At 40.3% G+C, this 22,764-nt stretch overlaps 1 protein-coding gene across 1 annotated transcript in view; it reads left to right on the forward strand.

The window, feature by feature from the left end:
* JARID2 (jumonji and AT-rich interaction domain containing 2) overlaps positions 1 to 22,764 on the forward strand; it is a 308,983-nt gene that overhangs the window by 235,505 nt on the left and 50,714 nt on the right. Inside the window, exons 5-6 of the mRNA XM_084619858.1 lie at positions 6,185 to 6,361; positions 17,612 to 17,841. Of these exons, the coding sequence (XP_084475984.1) occupies positions 6,185 to 6,361; positions 17,612 to 17,841 (407 nt within the window). The remainder of the gene's footprint in view (positions 1 to 6,184; positions 6,362 to 17,611; positions 17,842 to 22,764) is intronic.

Below are 22,764 nucleotides of genomic sequence, written 5' to 3' on the forward strand. Positions count from 1 at the left end.
AAAAACCGCAGCCCAAATTAGAGAGAAGGTTGTTGGATTGAAATGATTTCTGTTGTGGTTGTAACATATCACAATCTGATTTCTGTCCAGATGAAAACATTTGGTTTGCACTTCAGTAAACATTGCAGAAACACTGCCAGCTAATTTTGAAGAGTAACAAAATACTGCTTTTGGCAAAACAGAGACTCTTTCCATACTCCTGAGTCCGTAGCTCTGACCCAAATTCTTGGGTTTTTTTTCCAACTTTGTTAATGCTCTTATATAATCTGAGACAAAAATGCCTGTAATTTCACAGGGAACAGTATCTTTTATTTTGAGGGGAGGGGAATTGAACATTTGACAAATCAGAAATGTTAATACTCACATTTGTCTTTTAAACTAGCCAAAAAGAGAGTATCATTTGTTCTATTGCATCAGCCACTTTCTTCTGAAAGGTAGGTGTGTGCAAGTAGTGTAGGTAGCTGCCAGAGTTCAAAACCCCCTACTTACATATGCACATTGAATTATATGCAAGTCGAAGGGTATGTCTTCACTAGCAACAGTAAAGCACTGGTGTGCGCTTTAACGTGGCTGTGTAGTCGCGGCACCAGTGCTGGGTCTCCCGGTACTGTAAACCCCCCTCCACCCCCCACGAGGGGAGTAACTACCAGCGCAGGGAGCGCGGCTCCCAGCACTGGTGCACTGTCTACACTGCCACTTCACAGCACTGAAACTTGCAGCGGGTGGGGTGGGAGGGGTTCACACCCCTGAGCGAGAAAGTTGCAGCACTGTAAAGTGGCAGTGTAGACGAGGCCTAAGTTTTGCACATGAAAAAATGTGCACATTGTTTTGAACATTTTGCTCTGCAGATTATTAAAGGAAATCCTTCAATTTAAAAATCCCACTTCCATCTGACTTTTTTTATTCCTGTTATACAAATAACACTTATGACTCTAATTGAAAGAGATTAAACAACAATTAGCTTCTTTACTTGTGTATTAGGCAACACTTTGTGTATAGTCAGTTTCCTTGTTTCCCCTATATAGTCAGTTTCCTTTGTGTAGATCTTTCACAGAACATCGGAGAAGAGGAAAACACTTACAAGAAAGAGAGAAATGTAATTGTGAAACCACAGATGTTGGCAGATTACCTGAAAATACATTTAGCGCATTTTAATAAAAGAACCGGAAGAGATGAGTTCAAAATTAGCTGTTACCACTGAAGAAAGAGACCTTGGAGTCACTGTGAAAACTTCACCTCAATGCACAGTAGTGGTCAAAAAGGCTGACAAAATGCTAGGAACTATTGGGGAAGGGATAGAAAATAAGACTGAAAATATCATAATGCCACTATATAAATCCATGGTGTGCCCACACTTTGAATACTGTGTCCAGTTCTGTTCACCCCATCTCTGAAAGGATATAGTGGACCTGGAAAAGGTTCAGAGAAGGACAACAAAGATGATCAAGGATACGGACCAACTTCCATCTAAGAAAAGACTAAAAAGTTAAGGACTGATCATCTTAGAAAGGAATGACTACGTAGGAATATGATAGAGGTCTATAAAATCATGAATGGTGTAAAAAGTGAATAGAGAAACGTTATTTTTTCCTCACCAAACAAAAACCAGGGGTCACCCAATGAAGGTAATAGGCAGTAGGTTTAATACAAAGAAGAGAGAGTAATTTTTCACACAATGCACAATTAATGTGAGGAGCTCGTTGCCATGGGGTGTTGTGATGGCCAAAAGTATAAATAGGCTAAAAAAAGAACTAGATAAATTAATAGAGGATAGGTTCACTGGTGGCTCTTAGGCCAAAATGGTCAAGGATTCAGCCCCATGCTTGGAGCAACCCTAAATCTCTGATTGTCAGAAGCCGAGAAGAGAAGATGGGTGGATCACTCCAATTGCCTCTTGTGGATGAGACATTTTGAAAGATACATTTTAGTCATTTAAGTTTCAGTCACGCATATTGTTCCAGTGGAAACCTGAAAACAGCAAACCCATGGCTCATCTTCACAAGGAAAAAAGGTGTGTTCTGAACTCAAGTTAGTTAACGCAAGGTGAAATCCTAGTGAAGACAAGGCAATTGTTATTTTCCCAGTAATTAGCAGATTGAATTAAAGACAGCTCTCCCACAAAGGAAGATTATGTCTGCAGGACTCCATATTTGGCCAGGCAGAGAGATTGTGCAGCAGAGTTTAGTACTGGGAAATATTTTGGTTTAAGAGTGGTTTATCTCTTTGAACTGATTCCTGATATACTCAACTGAAGTAAACCTGATTTAAATTGGAATAAGAGGGGTCACATAGCCTTTTGTACCTGTTTAACTACACTGATTTTAAATCACACCTTTAAGTCATACCAGGACAACCTTAGGTGTAGAAAAGTCCATGTTTCCTCGGCTATACAGAACCTGAATGTTTAATGTAAACTGGAAGCAGGAAAAAACCCCAACCCTTCCTAAATTAAAAATAAAAATCCTTCTCCAGCCTTCTCTATACATAAAAAATAAAAAAAAAAAATCTAAAAAGTGCATAATTTCTTTTATTTGCAGGTTACCTTAATAAATCTCTGGTGAAAGGTGGGAGAGAACACTAGGTTTTCTGTGATGCATTATACTTCAGACTTGCTAGATTAGTGAAGTGAGAATTAGTGCAATTCTACTGTATCATTGGAAACTGCTAGTCTAATTTCCCTGGGCTTGAAATATACTCTCCAACCAGACCCAGCTGTCAGAGGAATGTGGTTTAACCCTTGTTGTTCACAGTTTGCAACAGAAAATAATTTAAAAAGTATTCCAACTAGAGATGGCATGTTTATGGAATGAATGGGGCCAAGAAAGATGGCTATAGCTATGCTCTCAACTGGGTTAACCCTTCCCTCCCTTTTAGAGCAAATTCATACTCTACTGTAATGGGCTTTGAGCTGAAGTGGGGTATTATTGCTGTTATGTTATCAACACTGCTAGGTGCTGTCCTTGCATATAGTTAGACTAAATTTCTTCCCCGAAGAAGAGTTTGCCTGTTCTGCAGTCAGAGGGAGAAAACGCACAGTAAATGTGGGACTGATCCATAACCTATGGCTCCAGATCCAAAATTGCTAAAAGCTTGAGGTGCGTGTGGATATGGGTATTCATATTCAGCCACCCGTGCGGGGTTGTTTTTTTTTTTAAATATGCATTATTCATTTATTTTTGTTGGTATCAGTTAATTTTTTTTTTTTAATTTAAAAGCTGTCTTTGCTAATTGACTTTCTTTAAGTATTCTCCTTCTGAAATTTTACAGGCTTCATAGCTTGGTGTGTTTTGAGCATTAAATTGAATCAATGAAGGCAACAGCTATCAAATTTTTGAAAACTGGCATCTTAGAATGTACAGTAACTTTGTTTTCCTGCCAGGTTTTGTGTAGCATTGACATAGTGATGGCATCAAGCTAGTGGTCCTAGAAACTGATTCATAGAGTGAGTTACCACAACATGCAGAGCCAATAATTTTTGGATCCACATTGCAGACTGGTGTGAAGGGAAGAGAAAGGGAAATGTCTCTTTCATTCAGAACTATCCTAGGGTTATTGCTTTCTTGAGACAGTTACTGCAGAAGAGTTGGGCCAGTCCAAAAGGAATTGTTTATTTCCCTCCCAGCACCTCTTATCTTCTTCAGATGATTGCTTATGGTGTGACAGAAAGTTCCTGTCTTGCAGAAAAATGCCCTATTCATTTTTTGTTAGCTGCTTCAATTTTCATGCCTTCCAACACATCTGGAATCCTGTTTTTGCTGATCCTCATTCTGTAGAAATGTGATGGTTAGCGTGTGCAATAGACCAGTTGTGTGTGTGTGTAACATATTATAATCTCTTTGCAGAGAAAAGCACCATCCTGTGCTGGGTGTTGCTGGTCCTACCTACCCCATGCTGATGGCCCAGTAAGTGGTATCAGGAGACACACTGGCTGCCACCAGGCAGGGCTTTGGCTCTTGCTTCTAATGGCATCCTCAGATGTAAGGAAGAGATGGCATCATCTGTGCTGTCTCCAGACTAGCAGATATCTATGAGCAAATCACCATGCCCACCAGAATAGATGGGGAGCCGCATGTATATAGTGATGAAGTGGAGAGGAGATGTTTGGGTGGGAGGTGAGGAGACAGGTGTATAGGGGGAGTGAGGGCAAGCTGAAGTGAGCAGCTGAACCCACATAACTGCTTCCGTCTGTATGGTCCTATGTAGCAGCCTTTGACCTCAGGCTCTTCCCCTGGCTACAGGTCTTGATCCACTGCCAAGAGGATACCCTAGCTGTGCCTCACCCTCTCACCCCCTTTTTCTCATGTTAGGGGTAAGGGTGCTGGGGAGGGAGAGAGGTAGCTGCTTGGTGCCCTCCCACAGCAGATCCAAGGGTTGCTAAATAAGTTGAGGACAGAGACTGCTACGTGTGTTCAAAGCCCCGGTGTCTTCAGTGCGGTCAGTCCTAGCATCTTGACAGCCACGCTCACCTGCTCCACCTTTCCCCCACATGAGCAGCTACTCCCTGCCTCTCAGCCTCTCGTCTGTTTTGGGGAGAGGGGTGATTCTTCTTTGGCTTCTGCCAGAAATGTTTGTGGCGGATACAGGTGGCAGGCCCCCTACAGCTCCTCTTAGGGCTACTGGTGCTGGTGGTAGCAGGTGTTTCTTGCTGCTGTTCCAACCCTGATGATGACATAGTTAGGTGAGGCCCAGCAGGGGAAATAGGGTTTCTTCCTAGAAAACAAGTTGTCTTCATGACCGCAGAGCAGCCAAACCTCAAAATATATTTTTACTTCTGAGAGACCAAGGTTGTAGTGCTAATCACTGTGATCCTCAGCATGAGGTTGATGTTTCCAGCCACTCTTTCCAAGGCGTGTCAGATACTTTGTATAGGATCATTATCCCCTTCCAGTATAATTTGTGTAGTGAGAAACACTTTCCTGATGTCCAGTTGAACCAGGAATCATTAAACCCAAGGATTAACTTGAATGAACTGTAGGTCTTTATAACAATGCATCATTTAGATAGTACAGAAACTGTACGTGGCATCTTACAGCAAGTCACAACAAATGAACAACAAGGCACCAAAAATATTAAACAGCATAATAGCGGCTCCAAAGCGTTTACAGTCAAAAGGGTTTGCAAAGGGGCTCTGACCAAATGGTGAACTACTTTTTGCAGCTCTGCAGAACTTCCCACTCTTATTTAGCAGTAGGACAATAGTGCATTAATGAGCTCCATTTCCATGGAGATTTCTTCTTTTTGGAACACCAATAAACCTTTGTGTGCATAACTGCATAGAATAGTCTTTGGGCATCTGTCCCTGCTGGGGACTCTCTCATCTCAAGGTCACACCTCTAACATGTGAGATGGGAGGTTGTTCTTTAGGTGTCAGTAGTATTTAGTAGCTAGTTTATAATACAAAGAGGGAGACAATCCTGTATCCTTGAGTAGTGCAGGAAAACCCATGCACTCACATTACAGATAGAAAGGAAATGCTGTGACAGGGTATTCATTTAAAATCTAATCTTGGCTTGTTATTCACTGCACTTTTTATTTCTCATATGTCTCTAACTGAATGGCACATTTAAAAATATTTGTCCTTTTGTGTGCAAGTCAAATGAGATGGCACATCTTATGACATAAAGGAGATCTGGGAGGGAGCATAGCCAGAGAACTGGGCAATGGGCAGAGAATCAGGACATCTTGATTCTATTCCACCCTCTACCATTGACTTGCTGGGTGAACTTAGGCCAGTTACTTGGACCTCTTTGTGCCTTGTTTCTTTTCTATCTGTAGAATGGAGACAATAAACCATCAGTGCAAAGTGCTTTGAGATCTATAGCTGGAAAACACTATAAATACTAAGTAGTATTACTTTAAAGTGTTCCTGGGCTATAGATTAGTTTATCCATACTGTCTTTGGCCCCAGTTCAGCAAAGCATTTAAGCACATGCTTTTAGGAAGATTTATTTATTTATTTTTATTTTTATTTTTATTTTTTGGTGGTTTAAGTTAATAATGGAGTCTGGAAGTGTGGCCTTTGTATACATCCCTTTTGTAATAGCATTACCAAAACTGAAGGCATGCATTAGTCTGACCGCCTCTCTTTCCGCTATGTTTAACACTAAATTAGGTTGTGAATAATGCTGGTAGCTCAGAGGAATAATGGAATGACATTAATGAGCCTTTTCTTCATAATGATCAGGTTCTCCAGCCCTGCCCAGCAACATGGTTTATTTTGGAAGCTCTCAGGACGAGGAGGAGGATGAAGAAGAGGACGAGGAGACAGAGGATACAAAGGCAGCCACAAACAATGCTTCATCTTCATGCCAGTCAACCCCCAGGAAAGGAAAAACACATAAGCACGTTCCAAATGGGCATGGTAGGTCCTAAATCATTCTGTCTGTCTTCCTGCAGCGTACAGTTGAGAAGAGAAGGTGGGGGTTGCGGGGGACGCTGCCTTGTAAAGAATTCTAAGAACTGAATTATACTCTCAGCCCTGCAGTGACTTCACATCTGGGAGAAAACTGATACTGTCCATACCATGAAAATGGTTCGCATCTTCCCTTTTATCCAGCTTCTGTCTAGAGGCTGCAATTCTGTCTGTCTGTGGGAGAAATACAAATGAGCAGCCAGGGAGCTGGTTAGAGCTACATGGTGAAAACAGTTTTGCTAATCCCTGATGCTGTTATTTGGCATTTCCTCGGTGCCTTTACTTAGATATTTAGTCTGGAATAATTTAATGTTGTTGAAATTAAATATAAAAACCAAAATCAATAAATGCTACCAAAATATAGCCAAGAGATAGCATTTTAATTTCGGATGTGAGCATTTGCTAGCACATTTGCCGCTGAGTTTCTAAGCTGCAGTGTTAGCCTTGTCAGTAACATAGGACTTCACCTCTACACACTTTATTTTTTTTTGCATGTCATCAGAGTTGCATTAGTTGCAACCTAATTTCTTCATATGGTTGTCAGTCATATCCAGATAAACTAATCAGCGTGTGTCACCACAACATGTACTCAACACCTACTAACCTCAGGACTAAGCCTACTAGCCAGGGTGAAAAGAATCTGAGGTGTCATGTCTCACTACTACTAAAGCCCACATGGTCCAATTGACATCAGCATCACCCTATATTAAAGGCTGTTCACCACAATAAACAAAATTCTGTATTCCCCATTCCCTTCCACAATATCTCTTCGCTATGAAGAGTTGGTCTGCAACGTCTGCCGGATCCTTTCCCCTCCTCTCTGCAGAAGGGCACAGACTCCTTGTCATAGCCGGCTTTCCAGGGAAGATAGAAGTGGCCATTGCTGGGTTCTTTGCTCTTTCTTCCTTCCGAGGAAAACACTAGGAGATCCAGCCTTCCCCCAATTCCTGCTGCCTCATTCCCATTTTACACAAGAGTTTTCTTTATGAGGAACAGTTTGTAGGATCAAAGGTATTATTGCCCCTTTTTGACCCAAGCAGATAGTCAAAGTTCAGGGGATTGGGGATGTTCCAGTTGGAAGTAGAAATTGATGCAATCTGATTGATTTATAAGGAATGTACAGAATTCTGCTTCTCCAAAAGCCGGAGGAATCAAGAACAAAAGGAACAATTTTGTAGCTTGCCACCCAAGCCTCTTTAGCTCGCATCAGACCCAAAAATCTTCTTTCTAGCTGTTTTCCAGGGTCACACGATGCTTACAGGCTGATTCTTGGTTTTCTTGCTTTTTGCCTTTCTGTCTGTCTGTCTCTCCTCCTGTGTGTTCTCAGTTTCTGCGTTTTCTGCCTTCCTTCATGCATACATCCACCCACTTGGTCACAAAACCAGAGGAAACTCTCCTCTCCTCTCTTGTTTCTGCCTGCTGCCCCGCACTAGTTTCTGGGTATACTCTATTAGGCCTTTTTTTAGGTGTGGCACTTTGTTTCTTACCCTTCACTTAAAATGGTTATAAGTTTATTTCTCTGTTTTGGGGCCAGTTGCACAGAAATAGAAGGAAAGAGGATACCTGGCAATACTACAATTCACAAGTTTTTAGCAACAATTTTAGTGTTGTAAAAGGCCTGAACCTTTGATTGTAGGATCCAAACTTTATATCTTCCATCAAAGTCTAGTATTAACAAGTACAGAATCGTGCATAGCGCAAATGAGACTCTCAGCTCTGTAAGATGCAGGGCTTTAAATGCATGGTGCATATGTTGTGCCAAAAGGGTTCCTGTATGTTAGCACATTTTCTTTGAGAATGCCCTGAAGTGCAGCCACTTTGAAATTAGCTTGAAACCAGACACACCTGAACCCTCAGTTGGGGGTAAAGTGTTAATTATTTTCACCCTTAATAATGACTTGATACTCTTCATCACTAATCAGAGTCAGTATAAGTGAGGCTTATGCATTAATAGTTATGCTGAAGACCTTTGTATAGTACATGAGGGATTATGTGAAATGTTTGTCAAAGGTGATGAAACATAATCTTCCCCCAGAAGGTACTTTGTGTATTAAAAGCTACCTTGTTTGAGAGTACCTTAAGTTTTCAGTGTCTGTCATATTTGTTGCTGGTTTGTGTATGTCTGTTTCAAATGAGACCACAGGCAAAAGCAGACGGGAATGGCTGCCCCAATTGAGGTTAATCTGGCGCGAGAGTCAATTTTTAATGGATTTAAGTCTTTTGTTTTTACAGTACTATGTGTAGACAAACACTATAGGCCTCAAAAATGTTAAACATTTGCTATGACATAAAGCAGAAAAGGTTCAAAGATTGATTAGTGTCATTAGATAGTGTCAGATAATTGCTTCCTAATAAATACAGGAGGCACATTAAATTTCCAGGATGACATGATCATTTACCCTATGATTGTACTGGCCTGTAGCAGTTATATGATGTGTTGCTGGAGTACTCGGTTCTTACAAACTATTTGTACATGTTTTTGTAAGCTGTGGAGTCTTTTGTTCAGTGGTGTTGCCTAAGTAGAAAATACACACACATTAAAAACTTTTAAACATGTGAATTAGCTTCTCTCCTCCTACCCTGCTGCAGTATTACATATATTGTTATATTCCCACTTGCTTGGTTTTTCCAGCACACTCTGAATTTCTAGCTATGATATAGAGTAGGAAAATGTATAGGGAGACAAGTGTTCTACCCCCCCACACCCCTCCCAAAAAAACCCCCAAACAAACAAAAAAGCAAAAACAAAACAAAAAAAAACCCTTCATGCTAGAGCGGAGAGAGAAATATGAAGTAGTGTGATGGGCATTGTCCCTGATGCAATATCAAAGTGCAGGCAGCAATAATTTTGTGGTTAAACTGTTTTCTGAGAGATTGGTGCAGTTGCCACAAGGGAAAATGGTAGAGCTGTGCTTTTAAATATTGGTACCACTTTACTGCTACATTGCAACTGGTTAGGGGAGAGTCTAGCAGATGTTAAAATGAGTTTTCAGCAGCCCCTGTTAAAGACTTGGATGATGATAGTGGAGTTTTTTTCAGGCTTTTTGTCTTGGTCAGACGTTAATATTTGGTTGAAGGGAGTTGATATCTTCTGTCCTTTGAACAGTTTCAGATGTATTTTGTGGAGTAATTTGTCACCATACACACCAGATTTAGTTTGTCTACTAAAGAACTGTTAGTATTGTTTATGGGAACTTCAAATACTTTTGCTTTTTAAATTATTTTCGAATGTGGAGCAAGCAAGATGAGCCAGACAAGAGAGCAGATTGGTCAAAATGAGCATAGCAGCATTTCCTCTAAAGGAGCGAATTTGTAGTTGCTTGTGAACAGTAACATAGAATAAAAGTGATAATTCTTGTAAATAGCATGTTCATGGACTATAGCACAAACAAGTGTTACGTGTAATTTGTGAAATTTCTACCAAATTGAACAACAAAAATACCCATGACTTTCCCCTCTCCATTGTGTGGATCTTTGTGGGGAGAAGATGTTTTGAGTAAGCCCTAAAGCTAAATGTGGCATTGAGCTCCCAGTCAGAGTGATTTTAATTGCTTTAGGATTCATACGAAGGTTAAAATGGTGAAAGCTAGAAACTAATCAGTTGAATCACTTGGTTTCCACTCTGCAGCTGACTTCAAAGACTATCTTACCAGCTAAGAGACTGTATGAATCTTTACTGAGAATAAAAAAATCTTTGCTGTTATAGTATTTTAAAATGGTTAAAATAGATGTATGGAATGTGCATCAATGGTCTCTCTATTCTTTTAAAATCATGTGGTTGCCTTTTAACTTCAAGCTTCCTGATACATATTATAGAATTTTGTGGTGAATTTCAGCATTAATTTATGGAAAACAGAAGAGTCTCTGTGTTGCAGTGGTTAGAACAGAAGTTTTGGAGACTGGATTTTAATCTCAGCTGAACCATTCACTCATTTTGACCTTGAGCACATACCTCCGTAATTGCCAATGCCTAGATGTGCAGTGTGTTTAAAATGTCTGCAAACTTCCCAAAATGGGAGAATCACAACAATTATCTTGTAGCAGACTAAGAAGCTTAAAGTGATGATTGGCTAATTTCTTCAAATGTGAAGATTTCAGGATTCCGTATTTCTGACATCAACTAAAAAAATTGTCAAAACCAGAGAATTGTGAATGTGGAGCTACCTTACCTGAGACGGTCACTTTTGCTCTCAATATGCTTTAGTCGTCCAAACTCGACTTTTCTCCATTAAAAACTGTTTCCTTGGCCAGTGTAAACTGGGCCTAACTGTATCTGAAATAGTTATAAGCCATGTTCTGAAATCTATCTAGAACATGATTTGTAAAACTTTTACTATAGGGCTTTTGCCTTTGTTGGGCAGAGGAGAAAAAACCCATTCTTGGAAGGGCCACATTTAAAAACCTTTCTGGAAAATACGTTTTTACTCTTAACGTAGATTGGGCCTTCAGATAAAGCAAGGAGACAGTACTGCAAAGACTATGTTGGATTTTAGTGCATCCTGCTTCTTTTTAAAAAAAAAAAAAAAAAAAAAAAAGGAAAGAAAAACACTTCAGTTCTCAATTTGCAATGGGTAATTTAGCAAAATGATTCTCAGTACATATATAGTCTTGTAGTAACAAATTCCCTATAAGAGATCAGGGGGTGCTTAATACTCTTCATTTCAATGAATCACTCAGTGTATTGTTCATGTGAGCTATGCCATAAGTAGCATCTCTTATGAATGTCAGTGTTTTTGAATGTTTGCATGGGAGTGAATCCTGAATGTGTGGTTGAATGCAAATTTTATGCTACTCAGTTTTGTTTGCATTGAATTTGATATTTCGGGGTATATGCATGAGCTACAACTTCTATCACATCCAACTGGATTTGTCTTGGCAAGGAAAAAAAAAACACAGAAGCATATCTGTTGTCCCCCGCTACAGTATAGAACAAGAATATTTTAGAGGCACGGTGCTAGCCTAGAAAGTGAGTTGCCAATTATTTGTGAGATTTGCAGCCTTTTGTTGAAATATCATAGAACCACTAATTGTTGCAATAAACATTTTTGCACATGTAATTTTTCTGCAAAAATATTTGTAATGAAAATTACCAGTTCTGCAGTTATTTGCATATCTAAATATGCAAATTAGACAACCCATTTTGGGACTCTTGAGGCTTTTCAGTAGCTGAGATACATGACCTGAAGAAAAGAATAGGGGAGCCTGAAACTGAAAAAGAACGGACTTGAAATCTGAGTGAAAGACTTGTTACCTCAAATGGGGTAGTGTTATATGGACTAACTGCTCAGTGAGAGACTCTTTTGACGTGTGTTGGTCATGATAGATAGGTGAGTTGAATAGTGAGATAGGTGCTAGAATAGGATAAAACTCTGCATTTTAGCTTGAAGATTTGAAAAACAAAAATATTTTACATCGATAACATTCCTCCCTCTCCCCCACCTCATACTTGTTTACACATAGTTTTGAACTACATAATTGGCTGCAAGAAACTTCCAGCATAATCCACTACAGCTGCCTTTTAACCTGTAGAATGCAGCAAGAAATCTTACCATGGAGTTGTGCACCTACAATTTAGATAAAGTTGAACTAGGGTTGAGGTACATGTACAACAATGCCATCCTATTTTATTCAGTTTAGTACCCGATGATGTAATAGAAGAATTTGTGGGGTCAGAAAATGAGTTTGTGAGAAATGCTCAGTACAACTTTGAACATATATGGCACCTAAAGAGAACTGGTGAAAAAAATTTAAAATATTCAGATTTGGGTGAATATCCCACATCTCTAGTTCATGCGGGAGGGAAAAACCTTTTACAATTGTTTGGGTCCTTTAAGGCTGTTTGGGAGCCAAATGAATGTTTTCAGACACACTGACTTAAAAATAAATTGCTGCAAGAGAAAGAGATGTCTTTGTATAATAATGCAGAGTTAATACGAGGCAGTCAATTGATATTTATTAGCATTATGTTTGGGGAGAGATGTATGTAACGACATGAGATGTGCATCTGAATATCTAGCTCAAGTTCAGGAAATTGCTGAGGTTCCCTTTTCCTCTCCAAAATAAAACTTCTCCTTTTTACCCCTCTTCCCCTCCTGATTTTATACATATTATTATTATTTATTAAATACAATTTTATTAATGTGTAGATTAATTTTATTAATGCAGCACAGGCTTTGCTGTAGCTTGCCTTATCGTCAAAATACCAGTGCATAGGAAAATCTGCCACATGTAGGTTTCCCACCAATCATCCCAATACATTCATACAGTATCTCAAGTGTAAAAATAGGGTAGGATAAGCCCAAGGAGTGTTTGTGAGGGAAAGCTCTATACGCAGAGCCAGCTGCAGCATGAACCTAACTAGTTAGTGTTTTAAATATTTATAAGACTGAGTTTAGCTATCATCATATACAGTACAAAACAGTTCTTGGACTGGTGGTTGGATATGGCTTAGCAAACTTGGGTATGTGTTAGTTTTTAAGGACTTTTCTTACAAAAAGTGTTGCAAAAAATGCAGTAAATTTTTAAAATTCAATAAGGGGCAATTTCTTCCTCTAATGTAATTTATCTCTAGTACTGAGAAGAACTGAGGCCTTGTCTGTAATGGGGTTTTGAGCCACCATTGTCTTGGTACCAGTCAAACCCCAAGTGTGGACACAGTTTACACCAGTGCAGGGCAATTTGTAGTGGGGCAGGTTATCCTGGTTTCAAACACAACAGCCAAAAGTCATCATTATCTGAACTTTTCTGTGACTACCTATGCTCAGAATACCAACATGAGAGCTAAACCAGGGGAAGCTGTGCTGGTACAAATCATGCTTCACCTGTGAAAATCATGTCTACCCTAAGGGTCTTCACCGCTGCCTCTATAAAGGTTTTTAATATTGCTTGGGGGTAGTTCTCTCTCGTACTTGCCTTTTAACTAAAGTCTCTTTTAGGAGTACAGACCTGCTTGCTTATAGTAGTATAATAATTAAAGACTCCAAAAGGTTTTTCCTTTAATTGTGTTTTTTAGAAAATAACTTCAAGACTGAAACCTTTTTCTTCTGTCCTTTCAGTCGGGAGTACACTTAGTAAGAAAACTGCTATAAGAAAAGCAGAAATTTGGCTAGCATGAAGATGAGAGTATTTCTGGAAAGACAGACACTGTCACTGTAATGAATAAATATGTATATTCAGTTTTGTTTAGATAAGCTATAAAGGTGTGAAATTCCAACTTTCTCAAAACAGCCAGCCAGCTACCAGGAATTAGTAGCTGGTTTGTTTTAAATCAGAATTAGTCTCAGTAGTATTTCAGTTTTCTTTTTCTTAGGCAAGTGCATGTTGCTTTCTTCTAGTCAAAGACACTTTGGCGATATGATTTTTCCCTTTCTTAATTATTTTTCTCATCTGGTGATACTTTTATAATTTCATAGAAATGACCTTTTGTCAGCACTCCAGGCCTGAGTCTAATTTCATTTGTGCTGATTTAAACTGGTGTAACTGCATTAACTTGAATGGATTTACTTCTCACTTTCACTTGGATGAGATCAGAATGAGGATTTTTATGATTATTATAAATGCTTGATTTTCTGTAGCGTTAAAACCTAATTTAACTTTGAGAAGTTTGTATACAAATATGTATATTTACTTGTACTCATTATTAGAGTAGTGTTTTATATATGGGCACAATACTAGTTCTAAGTGTTGTTCAAAGATATGAATAGTGATCTTTAAAGAGGCTGATACCAATTATTGTTTTAATTAGGGACGGTATGACGAACTGCGTTGCATCCAGTTTTCTCTTTTTTTCTATTATGGTTTCAGGGTTTAAGCTTTTTCTGTGAGAATGAATATATTTTTCCTCTCTCCTACTTCTCCCTCTCCTGCTTTCAAGAATCTTACAAATTAAGACAAAAGATAATTACTCAGAAGGATAAAACTGGCAAGGTTCCCATGACACTTAAAATTAATGATCTGTTGAGTACAAAATATACTTTCTCTTGTTCACACTTTATATGTGTGTGTGTGTATATAAAAGCGCACAATTTGATTTTTTGGCTATGTTTTTTGTTTAGTAATTTGCAGATATAAAATGGCAACAGGATACAGAAAATTTATCCTTTGACTTACGGTTCTGTCTGTGCAGAACCATTTATACAGTAAACCCAGTTTGTTCCCACTGAGTAAAAATGCACTTACATCCAGCGAGGAAATACATTTTTAACAAAGTTAAAAATTCATCATTTGTATGTAGTGCATCTTATTAAAAAACCCCAGTATTTTTGCAAAATTCTCTTCAGTTAATTATATGTTTTTATAGTGCCTTCCATCTGATCTTAGAGCTCTTTACAAGTAAGAATAAATTTATCCTCCTAACACCTCCTAAGAGATAAGGATGTATTTTCACCCCTATTTAACAAATTGGGACATTGAGACACAGAGTCTGGGGGACTCGCCCAAAATCACACAGGAAGTTCAAGGCAGGAAGTTCTTGGCTCTGTCGAAGTCCGTGACAAAACTTGCAGTGAGTTCAGTGGCAGCAGGATTTTCATCTCAGATCTTGTGCGTCTCAGTCTGATGCTGCTAATCCTGAGATCATCCTTTCTATATTTTTTGGCATAACAGTAGCTTCCACTTGCTCTGTGCCTCAGGAAATGGGAGGTGCAGGGGATGTAAGAATGAAGTTACCTAGCTGACTTCAAACTTTTACATTCATCTTCTTAAATGTTACCACCACAACCCAATTGGTAAATAATCCAAATAACCACTTCATTCGTGACATATTGAACATGTGCTGGGGGCAGGGGGAGAGCAGTCAGTATTGAGGCAGTCTAGATCTAGAAGCACATCATTCTGTCCACTAAGGGTGTGTTTTTGTTGTTTCTTTAAAGTAATAGAAAACATGAGTAGGTGGATCTGAAATCTCCGTCCTGGATCTAATGGAAAGCATGGCAAGCGTGCATCATGTTTACTGAGGAGAAAATGCTGGTAGTGCAGCTTTCATTTGAGGAGAAGCATTTCATTTAATTCACACAGGCAACTGTTTCAAACAGATAACACTAGTAGCTAGGGGTGTGCGCCCAGAATCTCTTATCAAATATGTTCAAAGTAGTGTCTTTGTGTTAAAGCAATTAATTTTCTCATCTCATTAGTACCTTTTCTTTCTTAATCAAGGAAACTTTTTTTATTTGCAGCATGTTTGCTCTAAGAAAACACCTTAAAGGGAAATTGTTGAGTCAGTTTGGCTCAATAGACTTTTTTGTTGTTTGGTTACTAGAATATTCTCCAAAGGAACACTTCCATAATTTTTAAAAATTCCACTAAAAACACCATTCTCCTGTAGTGTTTGTAATCCCAACAGTGTAACTCCAGAAAACTAATTAGAAACTGACTATAAATAGGGTGACCATATTTCTCTGTGCTGAATACCGGACACCTGGTAAAATTACTCGTATACAAGCGAGTTCAACGGCAATCAATCAGAACTATGCAGTACAGATGTTCAAATTAACATCAAGTTGACTGAGCCCCTGTTAAAAAAGAAATACTGCACAGTTGGATTGTTTTTATTTACCTTATCTTTAAGGCTATAGGGGTCACACAGGGACTGGTGACACACCCCTCCCCCCCCGCGCACACACACACACCCCACATGCAGTGGGAGAGGTGACACACACCCATACTCCTCTGTCAAAGGGGTGTGTGCGTCCGACTGACCCTCCCCTTTCTGCCTGGTGCTCTCTGACCTCCATACCTGGCTGGGCCCCCAGGACGGACCTGTCTCTCCTGGTATCTGGTGTCGCGTTTTCCTGAAGCAACATGTGTGGGGGCACACAGGGTTATATGCCCCCCTTCCCAGATTTCTGCCAGGGCTCACACCAGAATGTGGCCAGCAGCCCCCCCGCCACCCCCGGAAGCTTGTCACTTCCTGCCCACACAGTTTTGAAAGGCAGCTAATACCTCCAGGTTGCTGCTGGCCACTGACATAACCCAGTCGCAGTGCAGGGAGGAAGGGGTTAAACCCTAAGAATTAGGGTTGCCAGCCCTCCAGGATTGCCCTGAAGTCTCCAGGAATTAAAGATTAATCTTTAATTAAAGATCATGTCATGTGATGAAACCTCCAGGAATACATCCAACCAAAATTGGCAATCCTACTAAGAATGCATTGTTCAGCAGGGCCCAGGGAGCCTGACTGCAGGGGCTTCAGTAAACCTAGCCACAGAATTGATGCAGCAGGGAGGGTGTCTAGGGGACTGAGCAGTCCCACGCTCCATGGGGGCAGGACGCAGGGTGGATGTGTGTGTGAAGAGGGTGCTAAGCCCCTGCCCCAGGAGCTGCTGTGGAGCCTGCAGGTTCAGTGCATGAACAGGCTGGAAATCACTATCGCTCCCCCAGCCCTCTCCCTGGCACTCCAGAGCTTAGCTGATGGGCAGAGAGGCTTCCCTGTGCCAGCGCTTTGTGGGGCTTTGGCACATGCGGGGCTTGGCTCCTCCTAGCCAGCGCCCCAGGCTGGAGGGTCTTGGGCTTTCCCAAGTGCTGGCCGTGAATGGGATAGGGGGTGGGGCCTTGGTGGCTGAGAGCCAGCAAGCAGTGGGGGCTGCACTGATGGACCAGCAGGGGGAGCGGCCAGCTATATGCGCTGCATGATTACCCTGCCACCAGCCTTGCACATCCACCCCCTTGGTCAGTCACTGGACTTACCGCTGGTGGGCAGGGTTCCGGCCAGCAGCAGGACCCATCAGTACTGATGTGGGGGAGGGGCAGAAAATACAGGACAATTTGCCCATTTTTAAGAAAAAGTTAGGACACCTGCAGGAGGGCTTAAATATGGGACTGTCCCTTTAAAAGCCTAATTATAAACAAATGTGAAATTTGCTGGTCTGTGTTTGTTCAGACAATTTAAACAGGAACATACCTGGTGACTGTTAATTTAAATGTTAAATTCTGTCTGTTTTTGATAATTTAAGGTCCTGGCTATTTTCAGGAAATCTGTTTTTATAGGTACACAGAATATAACCTGGCAGTCCCTCTAGTTTTCTATTTGTCTTTATTTTGATTTGTATATAACGAGGCACCTACTAAACATCTAATGCTGACAATAGCTTAAGTTTTCTTTTACATCTTTTTAAATGAAGAAGCTGGTTTCAAATGTATTTTGTCTTTTTTTCCCCCTCACACCCAACCCCCATCTCTCCACTACTTTCCCTTCTCACTTCCCAGTCTTCAGTGGGTCCAGCAAATCAACGAAGGAAAAAGAAACTACCCATAAACACAAAAGCAAAGAGACCACACCGGGGAAGGAGAGGAACAGTGAACACAAGGCTGAGAGCAGAAAAGACCAGGCTGCTGCTAATCACCATCCTACTACAAATACTGGCTCCTCAACGAAAGGGTTCACTGCTAACAACCACCACACTCTTCATAGATCGGCTCAGGACTTAAGGAAACAGGTAATGTGTTGTACTCTCATTTGGGCACATGCAATGCATGTGCTCATAAAGTGCTAACCCTAGTACGCCACCCCCCACTGAGGTAACTTTGGAATCTTTAACCTGTGGTATGAAGAAAAACAGGGAGTTGACTTTGAGTGTGAGAGAAGTGAGAGAGAGGAAAAAAAACATTACATAAATGGACAGACCCCCATTGCAATACAATACACATTATTACCACACCTTCACATTACATGAGGGTATACGTAGGGTATTCACATTTGTTTTTTATGAAAACTGTCCGGCACCCTTGTTGGTCTCTCTGCTGATATTGCCAAGGTTGGCTGAACACAGAGAATGACCTTTTTTTTTCTACAGGTGATCCTCAAACAGGTTATGTTTGAGAGTCATTGGCATTGCAGGGAAGCTCGTATTATCACTGTTTGTTGTATTTTACTTGGCCAATAGAAACTCAGGAGTCTACTGAGAGACTACTTGGAGCTCTTGGAAACTCATCTTCCCCTTACCTGCATCCTAATATGATATTCCAAACTGTCCCCGCTCTCAGTGGCAGTACCGCCGAAGTCTTCATATGGCAGCAGGTTTGTTGACTTTCACTCTGCTGGAGAAGTTTTAAAGGACCGATGGCCTCGAGGTTGTGGCTTGCCACTGACTGGCATTCAAAGAGGAAGTGTTTCCATCCGTTTTTTGGCAGTTGGGGCAGGAACTCCTAAAACAGCAATTTTCAAGTAATGTTTCTTAAATTATTTAAAAACCCAGCTCAGTGCCCTTTTAAATCCTTCCACTGGTTGCCGTATGTAAATTAATCCAGTCTAAGGCTTGTTGAAGGTGGTGCATGGGATGAGAGGAGTGCAGCAGGGGGAATTTGCTGCTCTTTTGGCTTAGTTTCTCTTTTCTTAATGGTTAGTTCTGCAACATGCCATTTCAGAGATAGTTTGTTGGAGCATACAGGCTTTCCCTCTGGATAGGCTGGCCTCCCATAGAGCTACAGTCTGGATTTTGCATGGCCCTCCAGGCCTTCGATGGGCACCTGCTAGGTTGGGCCATTAGATATTGAAAACAGCAGAAGGCAAAACACTGTATCCAGTGCCAAGAAAATACCTGCTTAGTGCAATGCTATGATAAGGTTCCAGTCCCTCTTAAATTGCCTCCTCTGGCTCCCTTTTGCCTCCTGAATCAAATTAAAGTTCTTCATTATTGCTTTTAAGGCTCTCCACAATGTATATCCCTCCTACCTTTGCTCCTGTTCCTCCCCATCACACTTTTTGCTCATTCTTGACTGAATGCCCCCTTCTGTCCTTTGCCTTCTTCCATGTGGCTCTCTATAACCTCTCTGTACTCCTCTCCACCTAAGTCCCTTTTCAAAGCTCACCGCTTTGAGGCGTAAGCTATAGTGTTTATATGTATTAAAACGAAACATGTGCCTTTGTAACCCTTAAGATGCTTGAGCTAGGCTGCAAGCCAACTGTATGATCATTTTGTGTTCACCCTTGTCTTCCAGCTCTGACACTCGTATTGCCTTCCCCCCCCACACATACACCACCCCGTGCTGTCATATTTTGTTATTTTTACATTAATTTAGCTTATAATTTCTTTGGGGCAGGCTTAGTCTTTATCTTTTTGCATAGCACCATGCATATCTAATGCTATATACAAGTAATAAAAGAAAAGCTAAGGGATGATCTGTAAATGTGCTGCATAAGATACATATTTCAATTTGGAATATGCTTTTAAGCTTTGATCTTACTTGCTATGAATGAACACTTGAATACTTACACTTATTATCAAAATTGGATAATAGCAGTACGAACTAGATACATAGTGACAGATTATTTAATCTTTGTACAATACAAACATCTAGTTAATATTTTGTGGTTATAGTAAACCTTTTGTAATACATGAATAGCATTTGTTTTTGAACCACAATAATCATAGCTAAAATCAGATTTGTATAGTACAGAATTTGAGCACTATAGGATTCTGACCAGGAAATTCTTTTTCTGTCTTTCTCTAATAGGGATTTTGGCATATGTAACCTTTAGCAGTATAAAATGAAATTAGCGATAGTGTCAGCTATTCCTAAAGTACACGGTTGTTACTGGGGAAAGTAACTCTGATTCTGAGATTGCCAAACAGCAGATTATGTGCACAGATACATTTGTATTTCACTTTTTACTATCTATCCTATGCTATTTAGGGGATATAAGTGAAATAACTTCCTCCAGAATTCCAATTTAAATTGGGCAGTTGTGTGCATTCACAATATTAGAGTCTTTGTCATGCTACAATAAGAAAGACACAGATACTAAAAATGATCCTCCTGTATTCCTCTACTGTTCATAGTGCTATGCAAACATAAAGTAATCTGCCTCAAATATAGTGATCATCTTAAAACTCAAGAAAATAAAAAGGGCTCAAAGTGGAGACAGTTTTTGTAAGCTTAAAATTAAATCGGTAAAAAAACCCTTAATTTTCATTCCACAACCCAATACTAGGAAAAAAAACCTGGCTCCCTATTTTTATGGATCTGCTGATAACTTGACTGTTACTAACTGAGCTATTGTAAAAGGGCTAGTTACTCATATACGGTGATTTAACCTGTTGCAAAACACTAACCTTGCCAGTTAGTGGGGACACCATTAAATTTCTGATTCTGATAAGTCTTTGTTGAATTCTTTAGTGTTCTCCAAAAAGAGGAGAGTTGTTTCATTAGGATGCCAGCCACAGGACCATTCTATTTTTGGCATGTTTTTGCTGGTGGTGACGGCAAGGGATGCTGAGGGGGTTAGTTGTCCTACAGGAAACAAAGGTAGAGAGCATCATAGACCCACAAATGTTTCTCTTTCTCTCTCTCTCTCTCTCTGGTGTTGCTCGCTCTGCCTTGCTGTCTTCCCCCAACCTCCCCCACAACTCCAAAGGAATTGTAGGGAGAGGAAATCTAGTTCAATAGGGCCCTCTGTTGGTCTAATAGGATAATTTAGCTCCGCAAAACTCCAACTCTGTACCAATGCAAATGAATGAATAAACAAATGAGAAAACTTGAAGTCTTATGGGGCTCAAACAATTACAATTATGTATTTTTTTCTAATAAGCTATGTTTTGTTTTTAGAGAAAGAGAGAGTGTGTGTGTGTGTGAGGATTGATCCTAGGTGCTGTGTAGCGGCATGTGTACACCAATGTACATCTAACAAACAGTCTTGAAGGAATACTTAAACTCTTTAATTAAAAAAAAAAAGTGAGGAGAGACACTATGGCAGTGGTTCTCAAACTTTTGTGCTGGTGACCCCTTTCACATAGCACGCCTCTGAGTGCGGACCCCCTCCCGCCCTTGTTTTTAATCTATAAATTAAAAACACTTTTTATATATTTAACACCATTATAAATGCTGGAGGCAAGGAAGGGTTTGGGGTGGAGGCTGACCGCTCGTGACCCGCCATGTAATAACCTCGTAACACCCCTAAAAGGTCCCGACTCCCAATTTGAGACCCCCTGCACTATGGAATCCATTGGATTCTGCATCCGTTGATGGCTCCTCTGTGAAGACCAGAAGATATTGCTGCAAGACTGTGGGATGGCCCCATACAGTTTAACATTAAAAGAGCCAGCAAAATTCCATGTGGTAGGAGAGTACTTTGGTTGGTACCATGAATAAGAGCGGTGTGAAGACAAATAAATAAATAAATAAATAAATATCGACTAAAACCGAGAGGGTAGCTGAAAACTAGAGACAAGTGTATTTGTATGCCTGATTTCACTGTTAGCACACAACTTTAACGAGTGATGAAGGCTATTGTCAATCACTTTGTTACTACCTGAATTAAATTGACTTCTTTCTTATGTGCTCAGTATAAGCACTGCTGCGGGATGGAGCTGTGTCACTAGACCCCATGTGGTGAACCTGAGCAGCTGGGAGTGCGGTCAATTTATTAGGCTGACTCTCTGTGTGTGTATGTTTGGTTTGGCGGTTATTGGGGGGAGACATATCAACTGTAGAAAGGTAAGAAAATGCCTACCACAATTATTTTGTTTTCTTTGGTACCAAACATCTGTTGGATCCTGAGAGACAAATACAGGCAAAGGAAGCTTAGGTGGGTGCTAGCCAGACAGAATTTCACGTTTGCCAATGTGAAACCCTGAATCCACCAAACACTTTGTTAATGGCTATGACCACGTTCTTTGTTCCATTTGTTTCCAGTTGAAGAAGCTTGTTGCAGCCTAATACAGTTTGAAGCATGGTCTGTTCTGGACCATAAATATTTGTGTATGTAAATACGCCAGGTGCATGCTCTTTCTACATATGGGAGGTAGCTGTGGGCTTCTTGGGAGGGAGGACAGAAGAGTAAATGAAGCATCTCAAAACCATAATGTTGTAGCTAATCTAAAAAGATGACAGGTCGGAGGAAATTCTCAAGTTCTCTTTAGCCTTATAGGGTTGGCTTACTGCTGGGGAATCTAGAAGAGAAATATATATTCAAATGTAGAATACACTGGTACAGGTATAATGTTGAAAGCATACTGAACCATCTTTGAAATAACTTTGTAGGGAGAACCGGGATTTAAAACGTTATGCTCATAAGGTAGGGTGGAAGGTTAGTTAGCATTAGTCAGATGAACCCCTTCAGCTTCATAACTGGCTCTGAGAGATCTATGTTCTTGCTATGCCGAAGCATTATAATGGCACTAACTGGTTGCAGTTTTCATAATAAATGCAATTTTCCGGGGATTTATATCTTGGCAGTTTTAATTCTGGCCTAAAACTCGTAAAGGAGTTCAATGGTTTTTTGCCTTTGGGAAGGGAAATGTTTTAGGTGTCTTATCAAAGTTGTCAGGATCCCTCCATTCTCCCTCCATCTGTTTTTCTGAGGCCATGTGTCACAGTTACCCTCCTACGTGATTGCCTGGGATTTCCTTTGAAGCCTCTAC

This window comes from Lepidochelys olivacea (genome assembly GCF_965140295.1).
Source record: "Lepidochelys olivacea isolate rLepOli2 genome assembly, chromosome: 2".
In the NCBI taxonomy this organism is placed as follows: domain Eukaryota; kingdom Metazoa; phylum Chordata; order Testudines; family Cheloniidae; genus Lepidochelys; species Lepidochelys olivacea.